This window comes from Ambystoma mexicanum, chromosome 6q, assembly GCF_040938575.1.
Source record: "Ambystoma mexicanum isolate Mex_15411 chromosome 6q, UKY_AmexF1_1, whole genome shotgun sequence".
Taxonomy (NCBI): Eukaryota; Metazoa; Chordata; class Amphibia; order Caudata; family Ambystomatidae; genus Ambystoma; species Ambystoma mexicanum.
Genome location: NC_090937.1, coordinates 93246793 through 93270672, shown reverse-complemented (window position 1 = coordinate 93270672; position 23880 = coordinate 93246793). Strand labels below are relative to the sequence as shown.

The following is a 23880-nucleotide window of genomic DNA, read 5'->3' as shown; positions in this document are numbered from 1 at the left end:
CCCGTGCATCGCCCCTCAATCCTTTTCTCTGCACGATCGGGGCCGGACGCACTTGCATCCTCGGAAGATTTTCTTCCCTTTTTCCCCTCTCTGGCTCTCGCTAGCGTTCGTTTACTAGTCTGTCTATGTCTTTTAAACTAGATTTTACAGACTGTTCATCGTGTCACCGTCGCTTCGCGAGGGCGGATCCCCATCCTCTTTGTTTAGAGTGTTTGGGTCCGGAACACCGTTGGGACACCTGTTTTTACTGTGACTCCCTTTCGGTCCCGGCACTTCAACGTTGGTTGGAGCAGTGGGAGGAGGTGTTCGGACGGACTCCTCCTTCGCATTTTCAGGCGTTCATCGACGAGAAGAAAAAACACCTGGTAAGTTCTTTAATTTTCAGAGCACCCCGGCCTGGGGATACCTTCCCGGGTTCCTCTCGAGCCGGTAGGGGCGTTGATCGCTCTGTTACCGGGGTTCGCCCTGAGGTGCCTGGCGGGCCTAATAATTCTACTGGAGTTTTCTCAGAGGGTCTCCGTAAGGGGCCTGTGAACACCAGAGTACGCTCCGAGGCCCCTCCTGTGGGGGCTGTTTGTAGACCCAGTTCTACTGAGTCGCGGGGTACCAGAGCTTGCTCTGAGGCCGCTCTTTCGGCTTCCCTCAAAAACAAAACCGGGGTACGCCCCGAGGTCTTTGCTGGGATTGAGGTTAACAAACGCATGTTCGAGGCCCATTCTGATAAGGCTTCTACCGGGCCAAGGTCCGAGGTCCCTCGTACAGAGGCTAAGGAAACCAACAGTTCTGAGGGGCCGGGCAAGGCCCTGTCAGTGACAGCGCACCGTTCCCGCTCTTGTGGTGACACCAGATCTGTTGAGGGGGCAAAGAAGAAAGTTTCTTCTTTTACCGGCAGTGCAGAGGCTCTTCCTTCGAAGGCTCAGTTGGCGGTTGGTATGTCGCAAAACATTCAGGCCTCATAGTACCGGCTCTGCCGAGGTTCCTTATGTTAAGGCTAAAATTAAGACCCCTGATCCATCGACGGGAACCCCTGCCTCACTTCCTCACGTGCCGCAGTTCCCCTCAGATGAGGACAAAATGGCGGCCGTTCCTGCCACGACCACGGCGGCCATTTTAGGTACTACCCCTACAACTACGCTATCGGCCCCTGGTGTAGGGTTCGGTCCTTCGGGTGAACGCAAGGTCCCTTGTGCGCATCCTTACCGGCCGGTTTCTGATCTGAACGCCCGGATGCCTCTCCGCACAATGTTTCGTTTCCCGCAGGGGCGCTCCCTTGATTTATGTGGATATGCCGGTGTGGCACCCTTCCCCGTTACGTCCCTGGATTTGTCCACCTCATGAGAGGCCTCCTCGGGTTCCGAAACAATCTCCTGAGGACGCTTTTTTCGGTAAATTTCAAGCGCTTATGCGCACCGACCCCATGAGGGAATATTTCAAAGGGCTTTTCAAAGAGATAGGTCCACCCATGCCTCTGGCTCCACCTGTTCGACGGTGGTTCCGCCGGCGACTCCCTTGCCCATGGTGCCTCCCCCTGCTCTTCCGCCTGTGCCACCATTGTCCCCAGTGGACAAGGCAGTGCCTGACACGGTTCAGCAGGATCCTGACCTGTCAGATGACCCTCAAGGAGATCAGGACAACGAGGACCTACCAGAGCTTTCCATGACAGGGTACTGGACATGATGAGCTTCTTAGATGTTCCGGTGCCCGAGGCACCTGCTCCACAGGAGGGCGTGCTTTCTGGGGCGTTCACCTTGTCTCCTTTGGAGCGTACCGGCCTGTTCTTGCAGAAGGACGTTCTGGCCGAGGTCCAAAGAGTTTGGGAAAAGCCACACTCGGGACTTTTTGTCAATAAAAAGATTGACGCGAGGTACAGGCTACATTCCTCGGAAGAAGTGGCCTTGTCATCTTGTCTGCCTCCCTCCTCCACAGTGGTGGCTGCGGCCACGTTGCAATCCAGACCTGCAGCATCCTCCTCAGCAACGGCTACTCAGGTCTTGGGAAAGGAGGACAAGCTCCTGGACTCCCTAGGGAGGAGAATCTTTGCTAATTCGGCCTTGCAGCTCAGGCAGGCCAATGCAGAATTGATTTTGGCGGGAGCTAGCATGCGTATGAGGGGAGGTCTGTCGGAGTTTGAGGAGCACGTTCCGGTCGAGAAGCTGGAGGATTTCAGAGGAGGCCTTTCTGATGCCAGGGTCTTAGCCCAGGATCTCCTGGAGGCTGCGGCTCATCACGTAGACACCTCGGCTCGGGGTCTGATGTTTGGCGTTGATACCTCGCGGCAAGCATGGCTACATGCCACTAAGTTCTCAAAGGAGGTGCAAGACAAGGTTCTGGACCTTCCATTTGATGGTAAGGAGCTTTTTCACTATTCTACTGATGTAGAACTAACCAAAACCAAAGACAGCACTCAGACGGCCAAATCATTGTCTGTTCTGGTCAAAGCTCCCTTCAAGGCTCAAAGGCCGTTGTCGCAAGGTCGACCTTCCTCTGGTTTTAGGGGCATCCTCGACCGCAAAAATCGCAGAGTGGTTACCCCTGCAGGGAATAACCGCCGTAGGCAACAGTGTACGCGGTATTTCTCCCACTCCTCAGCCTCCTCATCAGGTGGCACCGCCACCGATAAACCTGCCAAATGAGGGTTTTCCGCGCTCGCACGAGACCCCGGTGGGAGGACGCATTGCGTCTCATTGGGATGCGTGGCAAGCCATCACAGAAGACAGATGGGTCTTGTCAGACGCTGGAGTGGGCTTCTGCTTACCTTTACCCTCTACCCCACCCCGCAACCCTCCTTTTCAGCTGTCGGCTCACCCTCCCTCAAGGCCGAGGTTCAGAAACTGCTGCTCCTCAGAGCTGTGGAACCCGTTCCCCTTGGGGAGCGAGGGGAGGGCTTCTACTCCCGGCTGTTTACGGTGCCAAACCCAACCAGGCTGACCTGCACACCATCCTAGACCTTTCCCAGTTCAATCTTTACCTACCCCAAGAGAAATTCAAGATGATCACGCCCGGCCAGATTCGCTCCTCGTTGCAGGCGGGCCCCTGGCTCAGCGTGGTGGATCTTCAGTATGCGTACATGCATATCCTGATTTGGAACCCACACAGGAGATACCTCTGTTTCTCTTTGGGAGAGGAGCACTTCCAGTTTCGGGTGCTTCCTTTTGGCCTCAGTTCGGCGCCGCGTGCCTTCACGAAGATGATGTCGGTGATCGCGGCCTATCTTCGTCTCCAGGGTATCCATGTGTATCCCTATTTGGACGACTGGCTCCTACGCAGCCCTTGTCCGTTGACAGCAGCGGGCAACCTCCAGTCTCTCCTTCAGCTCCTGTTCCATCTTGGGCTGTCAGTGAACCTCCATGACGGTCTCACAGGACCTGATTTTCCTGGGTTTTCGTTGGAACACGATAGACTGCCGAGTGTATCTGACCGGGGACAGAATGGCGGATCTGTTGGCCACGTGTAAGATGTTTACGCAGTCGGAGAGCATGTCGGCCTGGTGGTTCCAGAGGCTTCTGGGCCTCATGGCCTCGTGTGTACTGGCTCTTCCTCTTGCTAGTCTCAAAATGAGACGGACCCAGATGGCTCTTCGGAGTTCCTGGCGTCAGGCTGTGGACCCGGATTCCAAACGGATAATGATTCCGGATTCCGTGAGAGTGGACCTGGACTGGTGGTCATCTCTCAGCAACCTGTCGGTGGGCGTGGGGTTCCAGGACCCAGCCCCCATGGTGATGATCACGACAGATTCCTCCCTTTTCGGGTGGGGCGCGACGTTGGATCTTCTTCAGGTCTCGGACCTCTGGTCACCTCAGGACAAGCTCCTGCACATAAATCAATTGGAGCTTCTGGCAATTTTTCTGGCGCTCAAGGCGTTCAGACCTCTCATTGTCAACAAGGTGGTCTGCATAAGAACGGACAATGCGGTGTCAATGTACTACATAAACAAGCAAGGGGGAACGAAGTCTCCAGCTCTCGTGGATCTGTCCATCCAGATTTGGGAGTGGGCCGTGCTCCATGGGGTCTGGCTGCTTGCAGTGCACATCCCGGGCCGGCTGAATGTCACCGCGGATGCCCTCAGCCGGAGGACAGTGGTTAGCTACGAGTGGGAGTTGAAGGCGGAGATCCTCGCATGGATTTCTTTGCATTGGGGCACACCGGAGGTGGACCTCTTCGCCACGGCGGTAAACAAGAAGCTTCCTCGGTACGCCTCCAGAGGGGGGCTGGGAGCCTCCTCTCTGTGGGACGCACTCGAGATCCCATGGCACAACATGAGAGCTTATGCCTTCCCGCCTCTTCCTCTGGTTCATCGAGCAATTTGGAAGTTGGAAGAGTTCTGTCAACTGTTCTCTTCTACTGATAGCTCTGTGGTGGCCGGCCAGGTTTTGGTTCCCAGAACTTCAACACCTGTCGGGGTGTGCGCCGATCAGGTTACCAGTAACTCCCTATCTTCTTCACCAAGGGGAACAGCAGATGTGGCACCCCTCCCCACAATCGCTCAACTTGGCGGCATGGTGCCTGAGTTCACAGCTCCAGAGCATTTGGGTTTGTCTGCGGATAACATGCGCATTATCACAGCAGCCAGGAAACCCTCGACCAGATCTCAATACAAGAGTAAATGGCTCAGGTTCTGTCATTGGGGTTTGGAGAAAGAATTGGACCCGAGGGTGGCGACGATTGGCACGGTGCTGTCCTTTGTCTCCTCCCTAGCAGAGTCAGGGGTTCATGTCTTGTCCTGCAGGACTTATCTTTCGGCGATTTCCGCCTACCTCTCTACAGACCGGTGTTCTTATTCGTTAACTAACCCGGTGGTGAAGAGACATTTTGCTGGTTTGACATGCATCTACCCTCCGGTTCGTAGTATGCACCCGCCCTGGGACCTAAACGTAGTCTTGACGGCGCTGTTCCATAATGGCTACGGTTGACCTCAAGTACGTGCCCTGGAAAGTGTCCTTTCTGGTCGCCGTTACGTCAGCGAGGAGAGTGAGTGAGCTCCAGGCATTGTCGGTGGAGCATCCTTTCTTGGTATTTCGCAAGGACAAGGTAGTCCTTCGGACAAACCCAGCTTTCCTACCAAAGGTAGTGACCGAATTCCATCTGAATCAGTCGATTTCCCTTCCGTTCTTTTTTCCGAACCCTGCCTCGGAGGCGGAAAGGGTTCTACACTGCCTGGATGTCCGAAGAGCTCTTAAGTTCTACCTGGACAGGACTGCCGAGCTTCGGAGCTCTTCCCAACTGTTTGTGACCTTCGGTAAACCCTAGGGCAGGCCGGCGTCTAAGGCATCCATTTCCAGATGGATTGCTGCCTGTATCATGGAATCTTTCACCGTCCAAAAGCTGAAACCTCCTAAGGGTATCCATGCACATCAGGTGCGAGGCAAGGCAGCTGCAGTTGCTTTTCAGAAGTATGTTCCCTGGGAGTCCATCGCTAGAGCGGCTACTTGGGCCTCCCCATCTGCTTTCTGTAAGCATTACTGCCTCGATATGAGCTCTAGGGCTGACGCGCAGTTCGGCCAGGCTGTGCTGAAGAACCTGTTTCAGTAAGGGGTATTTCCATCCACCCATAGTTCCTGTAAGGAGTGCTTGGGAATCTCCCATAAGTATGGAGGAAAGGGGACGGGGCGTAGGAGTATTACCAGGTTACTCACCGTAGTGACCACCTTACTTCTAGTCCATAGTCCCCTTCACAGGAGTTCCCAGTCGGTCGAGCAGTGCTTCACAACTTGTTTGCATGAGGTGAGCCTGTTCCGAGGGTAAGCATATTGCTTCTGTTGAGCCTTGTAACATTCCGTGGTTGTGTATATGTACTGTTGTATAATCCTATTCATGAGTATGTGAATCCATGTAAGACCCCATGCTGGAGAAGGAACAAGTTATTTACATGCAACTCCTCTTCTCCAGCATGGGTCTTAAAAGGATTCACATGCAAACCTTCTCTGGCTCTTCTTAGTTCTTACTGTAACTTTACGTGCGCAAACAAATCTGAAGATGGCCGCCAGGGGTGGAGAACGAATGTCATTGAATGGGGCAGTATAATCCAAAGTGACAGGAATAGGCTACAGAAGCCTCAAGCAGTTTTAGTTTTTAAGCGAAACTGCTTTAATATTACTGAGGAGTACCAGTCTGATGACAGGGAATATTCATGTGAATCAATGTAAGACCCATGCTGAAGAACAGGAGTTACAGGTAAGTAACTTGTCCCCCCCCCCAACGTTATCCGATAACATTAATCTTTCATACAGCCCACACTGGGCGGGGATCTCTCTTGCCCTGGCATGGCAGCTCAGACCTCTCTGTCTGGAATATGCTCTGGAGTAAGGATGGAGAGACCCTCTCCAGATCAAGGCCATCCCTTTTTAATGGGCAGCATCACACATGCATGGTGACATACACAGCCCCACCAGCAGACCCTCGCACAGCCATACAATCACAAACAGAACTTTTTCCAGCTACATCATCCCTCCCGCTGCGGTCTAAAACTTTACGGTCCACTTGTCTTATCCCCACTCTTCCTCTCAACTCAGACTATGGTCTGGTCAGCCCTGACAGGGACACAAATGCCTATTCCTGGACAAGCCAGGCTGTGAGTCCACTAAGGTGGTGCAGTAATGGGAAATATGAGATTGTCTAATATATCACTCAGCACCTAGGCATGTGATGCTGTCCTGGGCAGATGAGGCTATCCAGGGCAGTAACTACCATATGAGCCTAATGAAAAGAATTGCCTGATGAAAATCTCAACAGACCTGATGACGCCAGTGGTAGTAGTAAGCACTACTGTAAGTAACTTACATCTAATTTGGTACATAGTCAATGTGAAACATTGATATGCAAAACAACATATACAGTGTGGAAATCTTCCTTTTAATCTTCGTTTGTTGTGCAGAGGCCAACGTCACCGATGCATTTCAGACCTCAGTCATATGAGCCTGCCACTGTTATTGGGCTAAGGAGTGTGTACGCGACATTGGGATACCTGGCCTTATGTGACTAAGTGCCCTGCCCAATCTTACTAGTGGATGGTGTGGTTGCCAAGGGGTCTGGATGTCGCAGCATGCCAGGTGATGCTAGCCACCGAAATTGGCGTGTGGCAGTATGAAAGTGTTTCATTGTATTAATTTCCCATTTGTTTTTTGTATGGGGCAGGCAAATAAGCCATAAATCGCCCATTCGAGCGGAAATAATAATCTAACGTCTTGATTTCCTATTTTCTTGTTACCAGGAAAGATTCCGTCCAAAGAGGTTAACAAAGAAGTGGCTTAGACATGCCTGATCCAGAAGTGAAATATGAAGCCTGCAATACAGATGACCCTGTGGTAAGCTACAATTTTCATTTGATGTGTAGACATGCTAATTCCCAGTTCCCTAGACCATCTTGGCTGCCATAGAGAGCAAACAGCCTTCACCCCTGCCATCAAAGCACTGTGCTCTGCATACTACTTGGGGGCTGGTGTTTAGAGGTCACTCTGTTCTACGTTCAGTGGAAGGTGTTCAGTCAGTCTTGCCATTTTGATACACACTTCTTGGTATTCTCATACTTGTATTTATGGCTTCCCATTTGTAAATTCAGGACTAAAACTATTGTAGTGAAAAAGATATGTGAACAAAGAAAGTCTGTGCTGACAAAATATCTCACACCTATCATGGGGGCCACTGTTCTCGTCACATGTTTTTTTACAGAGAGGACATTTTCTAATCTAACATTTTTACTCTGGTAAATTACTCCCATTACGTAGCGATTTCTAATTATTTGGTGCTTCTGGATGAAGAAAATATATTTACTTTTTAGGATAAACTGCATTAAAAAAAAAAAATCTTAAATGCACGTAAAACACAATTGGTGCCCACACAAAAATCAATGTCTGTGATATGTGAGCAACAGCAAATGCTTAAATAATGGGTGATTTAGCTCCAACATTTGAAGAAAATCTAACCGAGTCCCATCACAAAAACACAACGGGGGTCCCTCGATGCATGTGCCATATTGATCTCCCCTATCTCGGAGTGTAGATGGTTACCAAGTCTATGCTAACGCTCCTGCAGCCATCTTTCTGGCAATGCCTCCAGTTCCCCCTCATTTAGAATCCTATCATTGGAAAATCGTTCTATTTTCCCTTGCTTTGAAGGTCTTTGGAGTGTGGTGTCTTAACGAGGTCTGAAAGTACACACTGTTCAAAGTCTAAATGTGACCCTCTGGTGTACTCTGCTAAACTTGATCGCAACCATCTCATCCCTTGCTTTGATCCAAGACTCCTCCTAAGTTTGACAGTCATCAGTTGCTCGTTCGTCTGGAGAATTCCCTTGTGGGCAGCCTTTAAAAGGATTACCTGGAGTGTGGGTGCTAGCAAACCCTATAAAGATGGCCACTGGTCTGCAAAGCTCACGCCACATCTCCAGCATATTCTTTTTAAATGCATAAGCTGAAATATTCTATGAATAATTAATAGAATTTGTGTTTCTGAACCTGTCTTGTCTTGAATTGGAAGCCCATCAGTCAACGGGGTGGGGGACGACTGCTTCCCTTTCAAGGGTGAGATCTGGAAGATCGACGCCTGTGAAGTGGGAAAATGGCAGAACACGCTCCCCCCCATTCTCTTCCCTACCGTGGCCTAGAGGATCACGGCTCAGGCACCCCCCGCAAGAGGAGTTTGACCCGCTCACCTCCTTACCAGACGAAAAGGTACCATGTGTTCGTGGCCCACATGCACGAGGAGCATGCCCACTACCATGCCCTGGCCAAGCCGACGCCTGCGACATGGACCAGATCGACTAAAACGACAGCCACAAAGCCTCAACATCGTTAGAGATGCCATGACGACATAGCCAACAGACAAGAACACACATGCCACCATGCACACTGGTCACTCACACACCAACCCACACGAAGAACTTACTCAGTGCTATGACGTAGCGGACCGACACACTCGCGGACATGCATCGTTGTTATTTTACACATAGGCCTCCTACAGCACCGCAGAAAAGCATGATGCCTGAAGAGCTCATGTACACGCTTGCAGACGCTTCATGCCACCCTACCCCCATAGAGATGTCATTTTATATACATATATATAATACTACTACTTGTGACACTCTGTCATCCTGCGGCACCCTATATTAGTGATTATACATCGCGTCCCAGGAAAACTAGGCCCAAGTAGGCCGCAAGCAAGAGTCCACAGGCCAGAGCCTCTAAGACAAAAAAAAACCTTCTCGAGACGAAAAGCAATGCGCTGACCATGCAGAACGAGTCCCAGCGAGAGTCCACCGCTAAGGCCACAATGTTGCAACCCACACGCTGAGTCCTCTGCACCAAGGTTACACCTGCCGCAGCCAGCACCCCTCTGGGCCGAAAAAGCAAATTAAATGCCCATAATTGTGCTCCAGCAACGGTCTATACACACGTGACCGAGCCAAACTGACAAGATGCCAAGCTTACGAGACAGAAAGTCGCTGGGGTCCCACGTCTGGGACACAGGTTGCAACAAAGAAGCGACAAGTTGGACACCTACACCGATGGGAAAGGCGTGATCATCAGCCACCAGCAAGACCTGTCCATTGTCCGCCACAAACACATAGTTGCACATTGTTAGCAACGCCAGGTACATCGCGAGCTGGGAACAGCGATGGTCCCAAGCTTGGGGTCTCGCGGGAGACCCACTCAGAACACAAGGGGCGCATCACTGACGCCATTACCCTTAGCCAATCACCAAGTGTCCTCTTGTAACAATTTCGGTGTAACAACTGTTAGGGACAGCCCAAGTGTATCACCTGACCCGTCCTTATCCACTAACATTTACTTCCATAGGTAACTATACTAACCCCACCACTCGGGGAACCAACCCGAAGTGGCATTAGGTTTTGTGACGATTTTTTCCCAGATGACACGAGTAGCGCACCATACTACGGTAAAAAGGGCCTGCGAGCCTCACTAAGAATGAGAGCGTCTCCCTGGATGCATGCAGACGGAGAACCAACCCTGCTGTTATTATAATAAACAGCAGTAATTACTTTGCTCTTGTGTGTGCCTCATACTCCTTTTGGGACCTGGGAGGAGTTGGGCCTCCCCAGCCCAAGAGGTCCGCGGACGGCTCTGCCGGCCCCGGGAGATCACACCGACAAGTTGGAGGCACTGCTGAGATCTGCTTGAGATCTACCTAACCTACCCTAAGAGCATAACTACCAGGCCTCCTGCAGCGAGGCAACCCGGCAGCGCGGCCCCCTCTGCCGCTGCCCCCTTTTCGAGGACTACAGGACCATTGCGGAACTGCGAGAAGACTGGACAGCGCAATCCGGACATTGGCCCTCGGGAGCCGACTTGAAAAATATCCCGCCCGCGGTTGGTGAGTGTCCAGAGGTGGTCCAGATGAGTGGCGTTGGCGAGCCGCTTTAGGGGTGCCGCGGTCGAGCGGCCCTGACTCACGAGGACTTGGTGAGTATGGCACCCCCAACCAGCAACGTAATGTTGTGCGGGGGGGAGGAGTTGTAAAAAGGGAGGGGGAGGTTGTAACAGTGTATGGAAATTGATTTTGACTGTTCCGCGACAGTAGAGGTGCGAGGTGTAAAGGGACATCCGCGAGGACCGTCCCCTACAGCGTCACGAAGTGGATTGGGTGGGGACTCAGGCGCCCACATGCGACTGTTAGAGAGCGCGGACTGGTTAGAGATCTCAAACACCTGTGTAACGGGGGGGTGGCTTTCCTATGAGTTGACGTTATAAATCAATGAGTAGATGAGGTTCCCTACTAATTGAGTGTTGAAGCTCCTTAAATAGATGACGTTTTCCCGCAGGGGGTAGATAGGTTGTTTACCGAGTGCAGAAGATAATTGGCTGGTTAAGCTCCTCTGGAGAGGGGGCGTATCACATGTGAGGCGACACAGCGTGCGCATAACGATTATATTAAGAGAATTGATTCTGGATTACCTTGCTCCAGACGAGGCGAGAAGACAGCTGTGGGGTTAATGGGGGGATAATTGTGTGAAAACAAGCGCGCATTTCTGAAGCTTTGATATTTGTACGTACTTACAGTGTATTGTAGAAGTTGGTGACGTCGCCCTTAGGGTTTGTATAGGACACTGCGATAAACTGCGCATCCAATCTCGCATCCATCGAAGGGTGGCCGAGGACGGAGGGTGAAGGAAGGAGGGGGCAAAGGGGGAGAGAGGGCCACGCACAGAGAACACCGGCCGCGCTCAGGCTAGGAAGGGCCACGGGGGGGAGAGGCGGCCATGCACTGAGAACACTGGTGGCGCTCAACGAAGGGTTTGTGGAAGTAGAGGGTATGGTTTGAGGGGAGAGAGAGAGAGAGAAGGGGAGGAGGAGGAGTAATGTTGAAGGTGTGACAAATACAGAAGGAAGAGGAAGGTGGGGCAGCCCAGAGGCACGCCACACAGGGCACATCGCTGCAGTGGGTGTTGTGTGCCACGGTCGAAGGGGGCCGTAGTTATAAGTAATAATTGTGTAATAAAAACATTGCCTTCCTTTTCAGCGGATAGTCGAAGTCCCCCAAATTATGGGGCCAGGTAAAAGTAACATTGGAACATGGCCCTGTACTATGGGTCGGGGGCAGGAGTGGGATGGAGGAATATGGGGAATGCATTAACAACTCCGCTTCAGCACATATTAACGATATTGACACCACAAAGGGAAAAAATTATTAAGTATAGCATCGAGTGGACAGAAGGAATGGACAACAAAGTAAGAGTAACGTGGCCGCCAAACGGCAGCTTCGATACGTATACACAACACAGTCTGTTGACATACATTCACAATACCTACAAGGGGAAGAAATTAGCAAACCACTTAGAAGTTTGACCTCTAGAAGATGTTTCAGGGAACTAGACCCGGGGATACAGGTATGTACACAGTGCAGGGGGTAAAAGAGGAGAAGGGGACAAGGGAGGGAAATGAGGAAAAGGAAGAGAAAGGGAAAGGAGGGGGTGGGGACAAGAAGAACAAAAAGGAGCTCAGCAGTGAAGAAAGTGAACAAGAGGCGGAAGGATAATTTGCGGTAGCAGAGGCAAAGGTAAAACGAGAAGAGACAGAAGAAGCGCAAGTAGCTAAAATAGTGAAGAAGGAGGAAGGGGGGTTGTACCCACTGACAGAACTTAGAGAAGCGGCTAGGCAGCAACTAACGGCTGCTGAAGGATACTCCAACCCCGAATACAGCCCCCCGCCATACGCACCACCGGATGATTGTAAAATGAGGACGGGGGAGGTAGGTACGGTAGATTCAACAACTACGCAGGTGAGGAAGGGGGATGACAGCAGGTACTTGGGGAAGTTTGCAGATGTAGGACCAGAGGAGTGGATAGCAGCACAGGTGCTTCTGAAACTAAGAGGAACATTAACTAAGGAAGAGGAGGACACAGTGAAAAAGGCAAATAAGGAGGAGAAGGAAAACGCCCAGACTGGGTCGAAGGTAAGTGAAGAAAGGGAAGGGCGACTGTCACAAGAGGAGGAAGAGATATTGGAGGAAAGGTTGGCAGAATTGAGGAATGTGCGAAGCGCATTGCTCAAGCAGCTCGAGGAAGAGACACGGAGGAGGCAGAATGAAAAGAAAGCACATAAGGAAGAGTTGGCGAGAATGAAGATGGAGGAGGAGGAGCGGAAAAAAGGAAGGATATCGCATTAGGGCAATAGCGGAAAGAATGGTGCGCGCGGAGCAAAGGTAGATGAGAAGGAAGGAGGAGGAGAGAGATGAGAAAGATAGGGAAATGAGAATGTGGAAAAAGAGGATGATAGCTGAAAGTGCACGGAAGTATGACAAAGTGAAGGTTATAGAAAGTATGTTAAGAAGGGAAGGGGGAATAAAGGGGAGAAAAGAGGACGAGGAAAGGATATTAGAAATGGTAAGTAAAGAAATATGGGAAGAAATAAAAAGGAAAAGAGGGGAGATGGGTGGTGAAGTGGTGGAAAAGAAGGGGGGGGAGAGATAGGAAGTTGAAAATGGAGCAAGAAAATACATGTGCCATGATAAGGAAATGGCGTCAACATCAGCAAAGTCAGCTGAGGATAGAGGAGGTGAGTACACAGATGCAGAGTTAATAGATTTAAAGACAGTGGGCCTCATTCCGGGTATGGCGGTAAGGGATAGCGGCCACCGGGAAACGAGACCGGTGGCGGTGATCCCTTACCGCCATACTCCGAGTTCCCTTTGCGCCCTCGCCCTTAACGCCTGCTTTGAGCAGGTGTTAAAGTCAAGGGCGCAAAGGGGCCTCCAAGCCAATAATGGTGACCATAATTAACGGTCACCGTTATTTGCATCTTCCCCATTCCCATTGAGCCCTATGGGGGCTCATTTGGGAATGGGGAAGAGCCTTGGTGAATGGGGAATTACCGCCCCGCCAACCTTGGAATGGGGCGGTAATTCCGCCATCCACCAAGGCGCTGCCGGTCCGGGTACGGCGGAAACCAAGGCGTTAATAGCGCCATTGGTTAGCGCCGTACTCGGAATGAGGCCCAGTGACAGTAGGGGGAAAAAGCACAGAGTGGGGATTGACATTAGCTGATGGGTTTTGCAGCGAAGAAGAGGAAGGTTCGAGCATCAATGGAAGAGATGGAAGTAGGGAGAGTTTAGATAAACTATACATAATGCGCACTAATTGCGAGTCACCATGGGATTGCGAGAGAAGGGGAGGACCAAACGCAGGGGAGCAAAGGAATAGGGACACGAAGAGGAAAATGCCGCACCCACTAACACCCACACAAACACCACGCCCACTGACACCAACACCAATGCATACCCCATATGTTGGCGACTTAGAGATCTCCCAGGATGCAGACAGGAAGAAAGGGCAAGCATACCAACGGTAGGACCAGAAGGGCACAAAAAGGGGAGGAGAGATATAGGAAGTGAAAGGGTAAACACCTGTAACATCGATAGTATTGAAGAAATACCAGACATGGAGGAAAATGATGAGTATAATGACATAACCGCACATAGGAGGGTGAAGGAAGAGGAGAGGGGGTACAATTTAATGCCACTACTGGAGAGGGGAGGGACAAGACCACAATACATCCCCTGGAAGCATGCAGACAAGGAAAATATAAAATACAGACTCCCATCGTTGAGTGCAGGAGCTGGAAAGTGGATATATGAGATGGAAAAACACACTGCAGGGCAAACATTAGCGGTGGGAGATGTGAAGGGCCTCCTAATTTCCATACTGGGGGATGCTGCTGATGACATATGGAAGAGGGCGGGATTCCCTGGGGTGCCAATACATGACACAGCACATGATGGAGCACCATTTGCCAATTGCAGACATGCGCTTTGGCAAGCATTGAGGGTACAATTTCCAGACACTTCAGACATAGGTGCAATTACATCACGAAAGATGCGCGAGAATGAAGATCCTGTTGCATACATACAGGAGATTCGGGAGAAGTGGCGCTTGGAAACACGGGAACCATAGGACAAAACACTAGCAATTTTTTACCACATACTAGTACAAGGGCTCCCGGGGCAAGTACAGAGACAGTTAAAGAAGTTAGTGGGGATGTAATCTTAAGGATGGCCAGAAATACAACTAACAATAGCCCTATAACTAACAGCCCCCGCACAACCATAGACAATGGTGACACAAGACACAACACAACTACAGGTAGCACCACCACAGCAAGCACAAGTAGTGACACCACAAATGTTTCCTCCCCTGACACACATACAACAAATGGGGGGGGTGGTTATATGCAAATGGGAAATGGGTACCCAAACAACTACAGAGGCAGGGCAGGGCAAATGAGAGGGAGAGGATATGGCACACCCATCAACCAGCAAGGGGGAGGATTCCGAGGTTACAATCAACAGGGCCAGCAGAGGTATCAGGACTAGATGGGTGGACTTCATTGGCAAGCACGGGAACCACTGGCATGTTGGATATGTGGAATAGTAGGACATATGTCGCGCATATGTAGGATGAGACCAGCGCAAGGGGTTTGGGGGAGCAGGGACAGCAAGGGCCATGGGGGAACAACAGGTTTACCAACAGAAGGGGATGCAACAACAATTACCACCACAGCAAATGCAAATACCACAACAGAAACAACAACCAAACATACAAGCACACGCACAACTGCAGCAAAAGCCAAGTATACAGCAGCAACAGCAAGTCCAAACTGGCCAACAATTAGCACAAATACAAGAAAGTGTAATAAAATCTACTGATGCGCCTGTAGCCTAGACACAGCTTGGGAAGGTGACAATATTGGGTCGTAACCCATACACAGGAAATGGACAGTCACTATACTCACAATAGGACAGCCCACAGACGTCCTTGATGTGTCCCATCCTATCAATAACACCTAAACATGCGGAGGAACCACGCAGACAGGTGACGATGGGTGACAAAAAAATGTCCTTCTTAGTTGACACAGGGGCCATTAGGTCATGCATAAGAGAGGGGAGGTTTAAACTGTAAGGCGAAGCTATGAACACTCAAGGATTTTATGGGGCTCGGGGGTTGGTTCCTTTCACAGATAACATCTCCCTATCTGTAGGTGATCATGATATGTCACTGCCACTGCTATGCTCAAAAGAGTCACCAGTAAACATACTAGGTAGAGATATCATGAGCGGGTTGAACATGACTATCTCCTTCACTGACAAAGGGATAATTTGCTCTACACCAGGCATCAGCATGCTCACAGCTAGACAAATATTGCAGGCGTATTGCGGCAAAACAGTAGCAAGAGCAGAACCAATAGATGGAGAACTATTCCAATATGGGACAGACATGGCAATAGCATGGCTACCAGGAATTTAAGGGAAGGTTTGGAGGAGGCCTACAACTTACCTTTTCCGACCAGAAACACCAACCAGTGAGAGGGAAGGGACCAGGATATCACTGAGCATTGAGAGCATTGTGGCAACGCAAGGTTACATCGTGGTACATGCCCAAGACAGGGAAGGAAGGGCATGGAGGGCAGTTATAGCTCTAACGGAAGTGTGCCGACTAACACAAGTATCTGATGAGGAGCTCTTCTCAGATGATAATGGTGAGGGGGAGATGGTGTTTCAGATGAGCGTCCACATCTGGGCGACAGTAACATAGAGATGTAGCACAAAAAATGGCACTGGCACTACAGGCACCAGCCGCTACAGTTGTGCCGTTTTATGAGGAGGATATGGCAAAAGTACCTGCATCTTTATGGACCACCAGTCCATATGACGTGGGCTGCATCAAAAGCATTGGAGGTATGAAAATAAAATTGAAAAAGGGGGCCATAATGCCGAGAGTGAAGCAATAACCTCTATCAAAAGAGGCAGATCAAGGAAAATATATAACACTAACAGCACTAGTAGAGAGAGGCATACTAGTACCATCAGAGTCTCCATGCAACATCGCTGTGTATCCTATGCGCAAGGCCAAGGAAGGATCTTGGTGTTTCATACAGGATCTAAGTCCCCTCAACCACATTGTAGAGGCAGAGTACCCTATTGCGGCTAACCCAGCCACTATACTATGTGGTATACCAACAGTGGCATCATGATTCACTGTGATTGACCTCAAAAACGCATTTTTCTCAATACCACTACACCCTGACTCACAAGATCTGACAAGCTTCACATACCGCAACACAAAATGGAAACACATGAGGCTGCCCCAAGGGTATTGTGAATACCCATCTATATTTAACAGGGTGATACAAATGGACCTGGGAAACATTGAGATGGAGAGCACAGTGCTACAATATGTTGATGACATAATCATCTGCAGCTCAAGAGAAGAGAAGTGCAGGAGAGACTCTGTTAAGATGCTCACTCTGCTAGCAGAAAAAGGGTTTAAGGTAGATAAAGAAAAGCTACAGTACTGCTGAGAACAAGTGCTCTACATAGGCCAGCTCATTTCACAAAATAGAAGAAACATTGCACCTCAACGGGCACAGGCCATAACAAAAACACCGCAGCCACAGACCGTGAGAGAACTGCAGCAGTTCTTGGGCCTATGCAATTACTGCAGGGCTTGGCTTTTCGATTACAGCTCATACATAGGACCACTGCTTGTGGCACTATAAGAAGCACAGAGAGGGGGAAAAGAAGTTGAGATGGACCACAGAAATGACAGAAGCATTTCAGGAACTTAAACATGCCATATCCACAGCACCTGTACTAGCCACGCCAAATTATGAAGAATAATTTTGTATCTTTTCACATTGCAGCGCAGCAGTGATGAGAGCAGTACTGACCCAAAAAACTAGCATGGGGCATAAACCAGTGGCATTTTACAGCAGGCACCTAGACCCTGTAATGTTAGGACACTTCCCGTGCGAGCAGACCCTGACAGCCGCAGCCTTTGCGGTGGAAAAATCATCCTCAATAACAATGGGTTGCCCAACAACACTGTACGTGGAGCATGCTGTTTTTGCCATTTTAAACGGACCAAAATCCACACTGACCACTCAAGGAGCATCAGGGTACGAGGTTATCCTGTCTAGGCCTGAGTTAACAATTGTAAGGTGCAGGAACGTGAACCCGGCAAGGTTCATAGCAGAGGTAGTAGAAGATGGCAACTATGCTCATGACTGCACACAAGCTATCGACACATATTCCAGCACAAGGAAAGTTGACGAAAACACCCTAGAGGGGGGAGAGATATTGTACATTGATGGGTCCTCAACAATTGATCAAAGTGATGGGGTCCGCAGAACAGGTGCAGCAGTGGTAAGATTGACAGAGGAATGGACATATGTCCCAGTAAAATGTGTCCAGCTACCACAACACTACTCTGTCCAGGCAGCAGAGTTAGTGGCCCTAATTGTAGCACTTAAAGAAAGTAATGACAAAAGAGTAACTATATTTCGAAGGGATTGTGTCCTCCGACGTATTCCTTATCTTAGATAGAAATCCTTCAGCTTTGCTGGCCTCGGAAAATTTTTTCGCCAGAGGGCGCTGCGCGTCGATGATCGCCGAGTCGATGACCCTCGACGGCCTCCGTGCCGACGTCGACGTCATCCTGCCTATAAAGGCCGCGCGCAGCGTCCGTTGCTCAGTTCCGTTTTTCCGCGCTTCGTTGTGCCTCGGAACACCGTTGCTCAGTTCTCGTCAGATAACGTATATAATATTTAACCTCGATATCGATGGCATCCTCCTCCGACCCGACGACCCCTCGGTCCGGTTTCAAAAAGTGCCGAGACTGCGGGAAGAAAATGTCGTTGACGGACCCTCACAGGGTCTGTTTGTGGTGTCTGGGAATCACGCACCAGAGTTCGGAGTGTGAGGAATGCCTTTCCATGACGGCGAAAGCCTTGAAGGAGCGTAGGGGGAAGCTCGAGAGAGGTAGGTCAACTTTAACTTCCTCGAAAGCTTCTTCGGTAGAGTCGAGACGTTCGTCTCCTCACCATAAAAAACACTCTCGATCTAGATCACGAAGTGGCTCCCACCACTCGTCGACATCGAGACACTCGAAGAAGAGACGTAGGAGATCCCCTTCGTCATCTTCGTCGAGTTCTCCTGAGAGAGTTCATTGCCCCACAAAACGCAGCTCGCAAGCTGAGTGGGAGGAATTCAGGAAAAAGATGCTAAGCGTCTTCGAGAAAGCGGCCTCGTCCCCCTCGAAGACAGCTGAGGGTGATACCCCGGGTAAAAAACCCAAAAAATCTAAACGCCGCGAGTCGCAGTACCCGGCGGAAAAGTCAACCCGAAAGCGCCTCGAGCCATCGGGAGATAAAGCATCATCGACGCCATCGTCGAAAACTCCTTCGAAACAGAGGTCGGCGCCATCGACGCCGTTGTCGAAGGATTCATCGGCGCATCAGTCGATCGAGTCGACGCCGACGTCGACGCCGATATCGACGCCGGTGAAGGAAAGAACCACGGCTACTCCACAGCCAACGGTTAGACAAAAGACCTCCGACTCGACGCCGAGAACGTCGACGTCGTTCTCGAGCAGGACTCCGATCCTGTCGAGTTCCTCGAGGCCTAGTACACATTTCTCGACGCTTTTCACGGCGCCTTCGAGTACTTTCACGTCGGTGTCGACGACATCGACGTTTTCAAGGCCTGTGATGATGGCTCCTTCTGCATTGGAAATGGGGTTTATACCATTCCAAAAACCAAAGTATCCCCCTTTAACCTCGATTTTTGAGGAAAGGGAGGATTCAGACCAAGATATTGATTTACAGAGGACCACATCACCAGAGCCAGAGACTTTCGCCTCTGAGGATAGAAGATTAAAAAATCTTCAGGATGCACTTCAGGAAGCTAGTGGCTTGGACACTTCTCCTGAAGCAGAATTTATCAAACCAGACCCAGGAGAACATGCGGAGACTCCGTATAGAGCTCTGATGTCTAGAATCATAGAATTTATGGGTTGGTCTGCACCTTCTCCTGCCTTTCAGCAGGATGACCTCACTGACATACTGGACAAGGGCCCACAGGAGGATCCTGTGGTTCCATTTCACTCTGCTCTACAGAGAAGGATTTTGACAAACTGGGAAACGCCGGAAATTATCCCGGCAGTAAATAAAAAACTGTCAACAAAATACAGGGTGGCTAGTTCTGACCCTGAATATTTGTCAAAACACCCTACTCCTGAGAGCTTAGTTGTACAGGCTGCAACCTCATCAGGCAGCACATCTGCATACCCCACTGCTCCGCAGGATAGGGATGACAAAAAGTATGATGCCATGGCTAAGAAGGTTTTTTCTGCCTGTAGCATGGCGTTAAAGTCTATTAACGCGACCTGTACGCTCGCTAGGTTCAGCCACACCCTTTGGGAGTGCGCTTCATCAGCGGCTGACTGCCTCCAAGAAGGAGAGGAAAGGGACGCATTTTTAAACATCATCAGGGATGGTAAAGATGCGATGTGCGAGACCCTACAAACTGGCCTAGATTCTGCTGACAGTATCAGCAGGGCCATGGCGGCAAGTACCACAATCCGCAGGCATGCGTGGTTGAGGAAGTCTGGTTTTGCCTCTGACGTGCAAACCAGGCTTTTGAATATGCCCTTTGACGGTTCTACCCTCTTTGGAAAGAAGGCGGATGACAGTTTGGAGAAACTGCAAACGTCCAAGGCAGCAGCCAAGTCATTGGGAGCTGCTATCCGTCAGAATACCTTTCGTCCTTCGGGATCATCGTGGAGAGGACGGTCCTTTCGTTACTATTCCTCATATGGAAAGGGCAGAGGACGACCGGCTCAAAGAGGCCAAGGAAGATTTACCCGTGGTGGACGGGGTAGGGGAAAGAAAGCCGCACCCGCAGGAGCAGGAGCCACTTTACCTTCGGCAACTGCATCAGCCGCTTCAAAACCACTCTGAGGTCTCCCCTCACAGAACACCAGTAGGGGGCAGGTTAACTCACCATCTGACGGAATGGCAGGCTATTACGTCAGATGCTTGGGCTCTGGAGACAGTGGCCCAAGGTTACTGCCTGCCCTTCCTACATATCCCTCAGAGTCATCCACCGGGGAACAACCCTTTGAAGCTTCCAGATCCGCTCCTCTTGCAGGAGGTTTTAGACCTGCTAGAGAAAGGTGCCATAGAACTGGTACCTGTAGCGGAAAGGAACAAGGGTTGGTACTCCCCCTACTTCATAATACCGAAGAAGGACGGAGGACTGAGACCCATCTTAGACTTACGGGAATTGAACAAATTCCTCCGAAAGGACAAGTTCAAGATGGTGACTCTCTCTCAGATCCTTCAGGCCCTCCAGCTTCAGGACTGGTTGGTATCTCTAGACCTCCAGGACGCTTATTTCCATGTGCCGATCCATCCCAGGCACAGGAGATACCTGAGGTTCGCAATTGGCAGCTCTCATTATCAATTTCGAGTTCTGCCATTTGGGCTAACCTCCGCCCCGAGGGTCTTTACCAAGCTAATGTCGGTTGTGGCTGCAAGTCTAAGGAGGGAAGGGATTCATGTCTACCCTTACCTAGACGATTGGTTGATCAGAGCTGTATCTTCGGAACAGGCTCAGAGACAACTAGATTATGTTTGCCACTTCCTTCACAAGCTGGGCTTCTCCCTCAATTTAAAGAAGTCACAGATGATACCATCACAGAGACTCCAATTCATTGGAGCAGTCCTGGACACTTCCCTGGGAAGAGCCTTGCCACCAGAGGTGAGGGCTCGAGATATTCTGCAGATGGTCATCAGATTTCAGAATGCCCAATATCTCCCAGCCTACGACTTTCTGAGGTTGCTAGGCCTCATGGCATCCTGCATATTTCTCGTGCCGGAGGCTCGCCTGAGAATGAGATCCCTCCAGTGGGCACTGAGAACTCAGTGGTCACAGTTCTCAGGAAGGATGACAGATCTCCTTCGGATCCCGGTCAAAGTAGCCCGAGACCTTCAGTGGTGGGCCTGTCGGGAGAACATCCTGAAAGGAGAAATGTTTTGGCAACCATGGCCGGAGATAACAGTAGTCACGGATGCCTCACTCACGGGGTGGGGAGCTCACGCCAACGACTTGACCATCAGCGGTCGTTGGTCTCCATCGGAGTCCAGACTACATATCAACCTGTTGGAGCTGAGAGCCATCAGACTAGCGCTGAAGGCTTTTCTGCCGTCTGTACGGGGAAGAAACGTCCTAATAATGACGGACAATACAGTGGCCATGCACTACCTCAACAAAAGAGGAGGCGTAGGCTCACTACCACTGTGCAGAGAGGCGATGCAGCTCTGGTTTTGGGCAATTCAGGAAGGAATCTCTCTATCGGCAATTCACCTAGCCGGAGAGAAGAACTTGACAGCGGACGCTCTGAGCAGGCAGAGCACAGTCTCTCACGAGTGGGAGATAGCTCAGGAAGTCCTTCAAGAGATCTTCGCCCTTTGGGGAACCCCTCAAGTGGATCTGTTCGCCACCAGTATCAACAGGAAGTGCGACAGATTTTGCTCAAGGGAATTTCCCCCGAGAGGAGCTCTAGGAGATGCGTTCGTAGTGGACTGGGAGTTCCCACTTCTGTACGCGTTCCCTCCGGTCCCTGTCATTCCTCAAATGATCAGGAGGTTGAGAAGGTTTCGGAAGACCATGATCCTAATTGCCCCGGATTGGGCCAGGAGAACGTGGTACCCGGACCTTCTAGACATGTCCATCTGCCCTCCAATTCGACTGCCATACAGAGAGGATCTTCTCTCGCAGAAGGAAGGTCAGGTTCTCCATCCAGCCATCAAGACCCTCAACCTTCACGCTTGGTGTCTGAAAGGTTGAGGTACAAGGATTGGGACCTTCCGGATGATGTTATGGAGGTGTTGCTTTCGGCCAGAAGGCCGGCAACTAAAACTCTATACCGCTGCCGTTGGAACAAATTTTGCAGCTGGTGCAGAGAAAAGAATATTGAACCCTTTTCTTGTGGTACACCTATGGTGTTGTCATTCTTACTTTACCTGGCTAATTCAGGCCTACAGGTTGGCACAATTAAGGGCTATCTCGCAGCGCTATCAATCTTTAAGCGCACTGCAGAGGAGCCTTCATACTTCAAAATTCCATTGGTAATACAATACCTAAAAGGATTAACTAATGTTTATCCCCCGAAACCTTTTCAAGTTCCCTTATGGGATTTAAACCTAATTTTAAACTTCCTAAAGGGTGCCCCTTTTGAACCACTACACTCTTGTTCATTGAAGCTTCTCACCCTCAAAACTGTTTTGCTAATAGCATTGACATCTGCTAGAAGGGTTAGCGAGTTGCAAGCCTTATCGTGTAAACCTCCACATACAATCTTTTACAAGGACAAAGTTGTTCTTCAGGTGAAGCCTAACTTCCTCCCGAAGGTAGTCTCGGAGTTTCACATCACTCAGAAGATTATATTACCTTCTTTCTACCCTCCTCCTCATCCGGGGAAGGAGGAAGAGAGACTGCACAGGCTGGACCCTAAGCGAGCCTTGAGCTTTTATATCAGCAGATTGGCTAAGATCAGACAAGCAGACCAACTCTTTGTAGGTTATGCAGGACATAAGTTGGGCCTTCCAATAACAAAACAAACCATCTCCAGATGGATTATTTTAGCCATTCTGGAGTGCTACAAATTGGCAGGAAAGGAGCCTCCTCAAAATCTAAGGGCTCATTCTACCAGGGGTATCGCAACATCCTCAGCCCTTCAAAGAGGGGTGCCAATTCGAGATATATGTGCGGCTGCCACATGGTCGTCCGCACATACATTTACCAAATTCTATAGCCTGGATTCCTCCTCTAGTCAAGAAACTAGATTCGGCAAGGCTGTGTTACACTCTGTCCATTCTGGAAGGGTAACATAACTTTTATTACTCCCGCCTCCAGTCACAATACCACTGCTATGGGAGTCTATCTAAGATAAGGAATACGTCGGAGGACACAATCCCTTCGAAGAACTAGTTACTCTTACCTTGTAACGTTCTTTCGATGGGATGTTCCTCCGACGTATTCCTTATCGACCCTCCCATCCATCCCCGCAGTATGACTTCCTGTGGGTTTGCAGCCTATGCTCCTTCAAGGTGATTAGTCTAATCCAAAAAACATTACTGGGGACTACAAAACGGAACTGAGCAACGGACGCTGCGCGCGGCCTTTATAGGCAGGATGACGTCGACGTCGGCACGGAGGCCGTCGAGGGTCATCGACTCGGCGATCATCGACGCGCAGCGCCCTCTGGCGAAAAAATTTTCCGAGGCCAGCAAAGCTGAAGGATTTCTATCTAAGATAAGGAATACGTCGGAGGAACATCCCATCGAAAGAACGTTACAAGGTAAGAGTAACTAGTTCATTCCGACAGTGCATATGTCACATCAACTGTACGCTCTGGGTTAATTAAGTGGCAGCGCAGAGGTTTCAGGAGGACAGACGGCACCCCAGTGCAACATGCCCTGCTACTTGCTGAATTAATTGAAGTAATTGAAGAGCCCAAAGAAGTAGCACTGGTGAAGTGTCAGGCCCATACAAATGGGGATGATCACATTTCCAAAGGTAATGAAACAGCGGA

General features: G+C 50.2%; 1 protein-coding gene across 4 annotated transcripts in view; it reads left to right on the top strand.

Annotated features, from left to right (window-relative positions):
• The window catches only part of LOC138515801 (broad substrate specificity ATP-binding cassette transporter ABCG2-like), a 647435-nt gene that overhangs the window by 151692 nt on the left and 471863 nt on the right, over positions 1–23880 (top strand). For all 4 annotated transcript variants that reach the window (XM_069630535.1, XM_069630533.1, XM_069630536.1 and 1 more), the window contains one exon: positions 7208–7301. In XM_069630535.1, the coding sequence (XP_069486636.1) occupies positions 7251–7301 (51 nt within the window). In that variant the 5' untranslated portion in view covers positions 7208–7250. The remainder of the gene's footprint in view (positions 1–7207; positions 7302–23880) is intronic.